Raw genomic sequence first — 9132 nt, 5'->3', positions numbered from 1 at the left:
GTTTCCACAGAAAAAATTTTTTTTACACTTTTTTTTTTTTTTTTTTTTTTGCGGTATGCGGGCCTCTCACTGCTTTGGCCTCTCCCATTGCAGAGCCCAGGCTCTGGACGCACAGGCTCAGCGGCCATGGATCACGGGCCTAACCGCTCCACGGCATGTGGGATCTTCCCGGACCAGGGCAAGAACCCGTGTCCCCTGCATCGGCAGGCGGACTCTCAACCACTGCGCCACCAGGGAAGCCCTCCAACATCCATCTTAACCACGAGTTATTGTGTCTTTTCTAGATGGCTGCATTACTTAGGCAGACAGTTTTATTGTACTCTTCTGACTTTCTTATCAACTAGAACAATTTGTGCTCTCTCTGACTCATGGGCTCCTTCTTTTACAAACATTAGCTTATGGTTAAGTTCAATTATTAAGTTCAGTCACATATTGGGCAGAGCTAAATAAGAGAGGTTTTAGTCAGGTAACATGGCTTTCAGCATTCTAAATTGAACAGATATTTATTTAAAGCCTACTATGTGCCAACCACAATTGTGAGTCCTAGGGACAAAACAGTGAACAAAATCAAATTCTTCCTCTTGAGAAGCTGGCATTCTAGTGTTAAAAAATAAAATGAATAATATATACAGTATAACATCAGACAGTGATATGCACAACAAGAAGGGATAGGATAGGATAGGATAGGTAGGATAGTCAGAGCAGGTCTCTCAGAGAAGATGATATTTTGAGCAGAAATCTAAAATAAAATGAGGGAATGAGCTCTTTAGATATGTAAAGGAAGAGATTGCCAGAAAGAGAGAGAGAGAACAGCAAATGCAAAAGCTCTGAGATGAGAATGTTCTGGATGAGTTACAGACCAGCTGGAGCCAGTGTGGCCATAGTGCAGTGAGGACAGGAGGAGTTGGAGAGGTACCAAGGATTGGGTTATTCAGTCTTTGAAGCAATAACAGGGACTATGGATTTTATTCTATGGGTGCTTAGAAAGCCCTGGAAGATTAAAAGCAGGAGAGAGACAAAATCTGATATAGTTTTAAAAGGTTACACTGTCCATTGCATGGACGGAGGGAGATTAGTTGGAAGACAATGGCAGGGCCAGGCTGGTGATGATGGTGGTTGAAAGTCCTGAGATGCCAGATATATTTTTAAGGCAGAGTCAGCAGGATTGCTGATAGATTGAATGTGCAGTATCAGAGGAAGAAAGGAGTCAAAGATGATTCCAGTGTTTTGGCCTAGGAATTGTAATGTTGTCTGAAGAAGGGGCTATAGAATCAAGAGTTCATTTGCTAAGTTTGAGTTGCCCTTTAGACCTCCAAATAACAATACCAATCGGTGTAGGCAATTTGGAGTACTGTGAAGGGTTTGGGTGAGAGATATATCTCTGTAAGCGTTCCAGAAACATGTCAAACTATGCAACTAGATAAGTGTGGCTGAGAAAGAGAAGAGGTCTGAGTACTGAGTCCTGGGATGCTCCAGTCTTTAAGAGCAGAAAGTTTCAGGCAAAGAGACTGAGAAAGGGCAGCCAGTGAAATAGGAAGAAAACCAGGAGAGTGTGTTGGTCCCCAGGCCAAATGAAGGCAATGTTTCAAAGGGGGAATGTGAACAATGCCAAGTGAAAGCAAGATGAGAAAGCAAGGATGAAGATGGAGAAGTGACTTAGTATCATGGAATATACGGTGACCTTGACAAGAGTGGTTCCAATTAGTAGTAAGGAGAAGGCCTGTCTGGAGTGGGTACAAGGAAAAATAAGTCAGGAAATGGGGACAGAAGGTATAAACACACATTAAGGGACTTTGGGATAAAAGAAAACAGAGAAATGGGGAGGTGGCTGGGGATGGACCTGGGACCAGGGGAGGGGTTTTAAGATGAGGGAAATTACATGTTGGTATGTTATGTGTTAGTAGAAATAACCCACAACATAGCATAACAATAACAAAATTGATGACGCAAGGGGTGGGGGAAATTGCAGGAGCAAAGCCTTGAAGTGAGTGAGTGCTCCATGAAGGAAGAGGTTAGCCTTATCTGGGAGCAAAGACCATCCATCCAAGTAAGTAGGTTGACTTGGTGGTAGAAACAAATGGAAGTCCTCTTTTGTTTCTTCTCCTTTTTCAGTGAAATGAGAAGCAAGGTCATCAACTGAGGCTGTGGGTTTTTTTTTTTTTGATTGTTTTTGGCTCAGCTTTTTTGAAAAAGAGAAGTAAAATAATTTCTTGCCCTTGACATTGTTAAATATCTTAGCTTTTTGGGGAGTTAGGATTCCACAGTTTGAATATGAGGCTCATCTCCTCCTGGACTCCACATCCATCAGACTTTTTTCTTTCCTCCTCATCTGAAATGATGCTTCTGTAACCTTGGTCTCTTGGGCTCACAAGCTCAGAATTAGTTTCAGTTACTCTCCATTCTTCATGCTATATATCCAATGGTGGTGGGAAGTCTGGCTGAGGAATTAATCCAGTTACTAGTTATATGACTTTAGGCAAGTCATTTAACTTCTCTATGCCTTAGGTGCCTTAACTATAAATCTGAGTTGATAGAATTCCCTCCTAGATCAAAGAAACCCAGTGTCCTAATTAGTCTATACAGCTCTATCATAAGTGATTTTAAGATTTCCACTGGAATTTTTGAATACTGAGAATATAGTGGGAAATACTGAGAATATAGTGGGATCCTCATGACAGTCCTTATAAACTACTAAGGACCTGGCAACCCCAGGGATTGGCCAAGAGGAAGAGGGAGATCATCCAGTCTATTATTCCTGATCCACAGACAGGATGTGAGTCTCAAAGGCTTCCATAATAAGGGATTTCGTTCTCCTTCCTCCTGCAGGTGAGGGCTCAACGAATTGTCCAGTGATGATCCTTGGGCGGCTGGGAAGCAGTGTGCTGTTGCCCCTGACATCTGACGGGATAAGTAAGAGTATGAATAAGAGTATTCACATCCTTGTCACAATGGCGGAATCACCCATAGACACCATCAAGAAGAAAATAGTGTCTCTGGATCTGCGGAAAGGTGACTCTCCACGCCATCTGGAGAATGGCTATGAGTTTCATCCAGAAAACCTGAGCCTGAGGATCCTGAAAAGCAGGAAGGAGGATGAGGGCTGGTACTTTATGAGCCTGGAGGGAAACATTTCAGTCCAGCAATTTTGCCTGCAGCTGAAGCTCTATGGTAATGATGGTGGCTTCCCCAGTCCCCACTGGAGGGATGAGATAGTTCCTTGCCTAAGAATTTAGGCCTCTCTCAGAAGCAAAGGGTATTCAGAGTTGGAAGCAACTTGAAAGACATCTCAGTCCAGGGGTAAACCGTCCTTCAGGAAGAAGTTTTAGAAGTTCACAATTCTTTTTTTCATCCAAATTTCACGTTAGTGTTAGCTGATTAGCACAAGTTACCTTTAACCCCGTTTTCTCGGCCCCACTGCCTGTAGACAAGAGGGCCTGGAGCCCCAAGAGTCTCAATTTACAAATAAGATTTTATTTGAAAAAAGGTGTTTTTTTAATTTAAAAAAATTTTGAATACCACTGATCAAGCTCAATCTCACTTTCATAGATGAGGACACTGAAATCTAGAGATAAGTGGTTTGCACGTTCCTACTCACATCTGCGTAGGTGGGTTCACTGCGATAGGAGTCCTGGGAGAAGGAGGGCTGAAATTCAGCCCACACACCACTCACCAAGCCCCGCATCCTGGCAGAGGATTACATCTACCTGGTGGAAGAGGCATATTTTTCTCATTTAAACAAATGCTCTAATTATAAAATTGCTTAGTTGCAGAACTTAAACTAGAACATAGGTCCATCTAAATCTAAGGCCAGTGCATTTCTGAGCCTCTTTAACTGCCAGCCCCTCTTGAACACACCCAGAGTTTGTCTCTTAAGTCCCAAGGCTCCCTTGAATTCCCAGGGATCCTGGCAGCCATGTGGGCTACCCTGCTTCTTCAACAGTGAGTTTCTTATCTCTGAGGATGGGACAGGAGCCCCAAACGGCCAACATTTTTTTTTTTTTTTTTTTTTTTTTTGCGGTACGCGGACCTCTCATCGCTGTGGTCTCTCCCGTTGCGGAGCACAGGCTCCGGACGCGCAGGCTCAGCGGCCATGGCTCACGGGCCCAGCCGCTCCGCGGCATGTGGGATCCTCCCGGACCGGGGCACGAACCCGCGTCCCCTGAATCGGCAGGCGGACTCTCAACCACTGCGCCACCAGGGAAGCCCCCAACATTTCTTTAAAATCCTCAGGTACCGACAGGAGAGAGAGAAATACCCTCCCTGCCCTTCCCCTGGCTCTAGCATTCCCTTCCTTCCAAACAGTGTATGCAGAATTCCCACAGCCCTCCACTAGTTATCAGGGTGTCCTGATCATTCCAATAGTGTTCCCGGGGTAAGGCTGCCATGAGCACAAAGATTGCACATGCATTTTCTAGAACAGTTCACTGCCTTTGTTACATCTTGTCTTTTATGATCAAATTCTTACCTTAGAAAATATGGTTCCTGCAACCATGGTGTTCTTCTCAAGTCAAAGAAACAGTCTGGATCTTGGAGTCAGAAAGACGTAGTTTCAGATCTCAGTTTGGCTGTTAGAAGCTGAGTGGCATTATGTAAGACACTCCACCTCTCTGGGTCTCAGTTTCATCATTTATAAAATGGGAATAATTATAACTAGGTTCATAATTGTTGAGAAAGTTGAAAAGATTAAAAAATATTATGAATGTGAAATTCTAGCATTATGCCTGTCCTATAGTATGTACTAAATAAATAAGACTTTCCCTTTTACTTTATTTCACAGCATTAGAGTGAGATAAGTTGGCGAGGCCTGTGGCTATCCCAATTTCAGACACCCTAAAGCACTTGCTATAACACACACACACACACACACACACACACACATACACACACAGAGAGTATAGATGAAATCTCACCAGTAAAAAGTCATTCTTTAAGATCTGGAAGGTAATAATTTAGCCAAGGACAGTTAAAACCCATGGGAGAGATAGCTGACAGCAAACTCCACAGGTAGAATACAGGAGAGCAAGCTAGATGAGGAACAACAGAAAGGCAAGGGGAGCCCTAACAGTACTGGTTGGGGGGAACTAAAAGACAATTTTTTCTTCTCTATTTTATCCCAAGGTGATCCTGGAAAGAAGTATGGGGGAGGGGCATATGAGAGAAGGATGGTGCGGAGCAGTAGGTCCCCACAGAAATAAATCACACTACAGATCCACAGGGAGGGAAAGATGCCATTAGGTTGCATTTTCTTCTAACAAGAAGGTTAAGTCAGCATTCCAGAGGATTCATTTCAGTGATGGCTCCCTTCCTCCTCCTCCTGACAGAGCAGGTCTCCACTCCGGAAATTAAGGTGTTGAACTCCAGCCAGGAGAATGGGAACTGTAGCCTGATGCTGGCCTGCATGGTGGAGAAGGGGGACCATGTAGCTTACAACTGGAGTGAGGAGGCGGGCGCCCCCTTGCTGAGCCCCACCAAGAACTCCCACCTCCTGTATCTCACCCTTGGCCCTCAGGATGCCAACAACATCTACATCTGCACCGTGAGCAACCCCATCAGCAATGGCTCTCAGACCTTCATCCCGTGGTCCAGATGCAGCCTTGGTTCCTCAGGTGAGTGCCCTTGTGGCGGCTAGTGTGCCACATTAATGATATGGGCTCAGTCCCCACCTGGACCAATTGCTCTTCTTCCATAGCCATGGTCTTCACCTTGGGAACACACTTTATATTTTCGCTATAGTTTGTAAAAGCCTCCCATGTGCATTCAGTGAGTGGTTACTGTTCATAATGACCAGGGTAGCATTATGCTCAGTTCACAGTTGAGGAAACTAATGAGAAACGATGGAGCCAGACCTGGAGCCCAGGTCTCAAGTTGTGATCCTTCCTCTCCCCTCCTGCCGTGGCACCAACCTGAAAGGCTGGCCGGGTGAGGGAGTGCAGGTGGCAGGTCCTGACTCCCAAGTCCATGCTCTACCAATGGTGGGATGGTTCTACACCATCAATAAGAATTTATCAATCACCTATGCTGTAGAAAATTGGGAATAGATATGGTAAATGACCTCTGCTCTCCATCAACATGTTATAAAGATAAGACATGAAACGTGCTCAATAATGAAAAGCAGGATGTAATAAAGGGCCACATTTCATGAAATGTACTGTGAATCCCATAGCAGGTCAGAGGGCCAGGGTAGTCAGTCCTCTGACTAAAACCTAGACTGTGAAGTCTGGGAGAATGATAAATCATAGAGCACTTTATTATTGGCAAAACGCTTTCAACTTTATGATCTCTTGATCCTCACAATGGTCTTATCAGAAAAGTGTTGTCATCATCTTCATTTCACAAATTAGGAAGTTTAAGCTCATAGCATGTAAGTACCCTCCTCAAGTTTCTTCAGCTTATAAATGGTAGAGTCAGCACTTAAACCTAGATCTTCTGACAGATCTTTCCCTGGAAAGATAAAGCATCATTATTCTGTTATCAAAAGGAATGAAGGGCTGATTAAGTAAGCTCATCTAACCACTTGAGACTGGAAACAGGATAGACCACTGAGCCTTTTCATTAATCGATCTTGTGTCCATGCCTCAGGTAGGTTCAGGGACAGAAGAACCAGGGTGCTGGCCCTGCCAGGTATTACCTGTGCTCTGACATTCTTCCCTCTGCATCCACTGGGGGGAAACAAGAGTCATTCCAAGGAGACTCCTGCCCACAGTAGACTTGGTGTATATGTGGAGGGCTTTTCCAGATGACCAAGGATCCAGGGACAGGGGAATGCAGCCAGGTCATGCCCTTCAGCATAGCATGTCCACTCAGCGAATCCCCTGAGGTATTCCAGAGGGACTGCTGGGAAAATCTACCTGGTCTCTGCATCTGAGAGTTCGTTGGTGAGCCTAACCAACTGCCTGTTTCCTCCCCCAGCCATTCATGGCAGAGTTGGTCACCTGTCCACCCACTCAGTGTGTCTGGCTGCTTGCCCACCTTGCACACAAGCCACATTCACAGGCTCCTCCCCCAGTTCAGACCTCTCTCTCTGCCCACAGCTATTCAGAATGTGCTGGTGGGATCAAGAAAGCAGTCTTGCATGAGTGTGGAGTTTAAAAAATGTGGCCCTAGTTGTCCTAGATCCAATATTACCCTTTTTACTCACAAGGATAAGCCACTTAACCTGTCTAAGACTTAGATTTTTTATCTAAAATAATAACAGCTGAAAGGTCTTAATTGTTTACTATGTGTCAGTATGTGGCATCTCATTTAATCCTCCCAGCAACCAAATAGTATTAGTATCCCCACCTTACAGATGAGGAAACAAAGATATGGAAAGGTCACACACAGAGCAAGGGGCAGAGCTGAGTTGTCTGATTCTGAAATCCTCATAGGTACTAGTGGAACAGATAATACACTTTTTAAATGCCTTATAAATCATAATAAAAATGTGTGTATTTCCCTCAGGGCTGAGGAAGTAGTAGCCCTTACCCCTGCACTTCCTTCTCTGGTCGTAGCAACCCTCTTAGAGTAAAGACAGGGCACCAAATGTTTTACCCTGACCCACCTCAGAAAAGAGGAGTAATTCTCTTCATGCTCCTCAATATAGTTTAATGAGAATTTAATCAATGTTTTCCAAAGTCTTGGCCATAAAGCTTCGCCTAGGGGCACTTAGCTCAGGACATTCTTAAGAAATATATAGGGACTCCCTGGTGGCACAGTGGTTAAGAATCTGCCTGCTAACGCAGGTGATACGGGTTCAAGCCCTGGTTGGGGAAGATCCCACATGCTGTGGAGCAACTAAGCCCATGCGCCACAACTACTGAAGCCCGCGCGCCTAGAGCCCGTGCTCTGCAACAAGAGAAGCCACCGCAATGAGAAGCCCGTGCACCGCAACAAAGAGTAGCCCCCGCTCACCACAACTAGAGAAAACCTGCGCACAGCAACGAAGACCCAACGCAGTCAAAAATAAATAAATAAATTTTTTTTAAAAAGAAAGAAGCATGTAAAGGTACTTCCCTGGTGATCCAGTGGTTAAGACTCTGTGCTTCCACTGCAGGAGGTGCAAGTTCGATCCCTGATCAGGGAACTAAGATCCCGCATGCCGTGCAGTGCAGCCAAAAACTAAAAAAAAAAAAAAAAAAAAAAATGCTCTTACCCATCTAAGTCACTTTGAGGACCAAGTATGCCCTAGTGTGACCAGATTTACTGGGTGTGGAGCAGGCTTTTTTGAGATGGGGAAGGAAAAGAAGAAGCGGAAACATGGCACCATGGGAAAGCCCTGTCAGGACCTCAGCTCAGGCATTAAGACAAATACCCAGCAGCCACTGCACTTTCTTGGGCCTCTGTTTCATTATATGTGAAATGAAAATAGTGAACTAGTGACATCCTTCCAGAGTAAATATTCTATGATTCAGTTTGTATGTACCTGAATAAGAAATGAAATGCTAATAAAGTGTTACCAAGGTATATTAGTTTGCTAGGGGTGTTGTAAAAAGATGCCATAAACTGAGTGGCTTATATAAGCAAAATTTATTGTCTCAGAGTTCTGGAGGCTAGAAGTCCAAAATTAAGGTGTCGGCAGGATTGGTTCCTTCTGAGGGAAGGATCTGTTCCAGGCCTCTCTCCTTGGCTTGGAGATAGCTGTCTTCTCCTTTTGTCTCTTCACGTTGTCTTCCCTCTATGTGTATATCTGTCCAAATTTCCCCTTATTATAATGACACCAGTAGTGTTGGATTAGGACCCACCTGTACTTAGTTTGTTAGGGTTGCCATAACAAAACACCACAGACAACGTGGCTTAAATAACAGGAATTTATTTTCGCATGTTCTGGAGGCTAGAAGTCCAAGATCAAAGTGCTGGCAGGGTTGAGTTTTTCCTGAGGGCTCTCTCCTTGGCTTGTAGATGTCTACCTTCTTGCTGTGTCTTCACACAGTCTTTCCTCTGGGCATGCTCATCCGTAGTGTCTCTTTGCGTGTCCAGATTTCTTCTTCTTATAAAGACACCAGTAAGACTAGATTTGGGTTCACCCTAATGACCTCATTTTAACTTGATTACCTCTGTAAAGACCCAGTCTCCAAATAAGGTCACATTCTAAAGACTTCAATATATGAATTTGGGGGGAAACACATTCAACCCGTAAAACAAGTAAAGATCCCC

The 9132-nt window shown here is 44.4% G+C and overlaps 1 protein-coding gene across 1 annotated transcript in view; it reads left to right on the top strand.

The window, feature by feature from the left end:
* The window catches only part of SLAMF1 (signaling lymphocytic activation molecule family member 1), a 33479-nt gene that overhangs the window by 5582 nt on the left and 18765 nt on the right, over window positions 1-9132 (top strand). Inside the window, exons 2-3 of the mRNA XM_007467101.1 lie at window positions 2827-3168; window positions 5322-5606. Coding sequence (XP_007467163.1) covers window positions 2827-3168; window positions 5322-5606 — 627 coding nt within the window. The remainder of the gene's footprint in view (window positions 1-2826; window positions 3169-5321; window positions 5607-9132) is intronic.

The sequence above is a fragment of the Lipotes vexillifer genome, unplaced genomic scaffold, assembly GCF_000442215.2.
Source record: "Lipotes vexillifer unplaced genomic scaffold, Lipotes_vexillifer_v1.1 scaffold902, whole genome shotgun sequence".
In the NCBI taxonomy this organism is placed as follows: Eukaryota; Metazoa; Chordata; class Mammalia; order Artiodactyla; family Lipotidae; genus Lipotes; species Lipotes vexillifer.
Note: the sequence above shows the minus strand (reverse complement) of the source record. Positions and strands in the feature narration are given on the sequence as shown.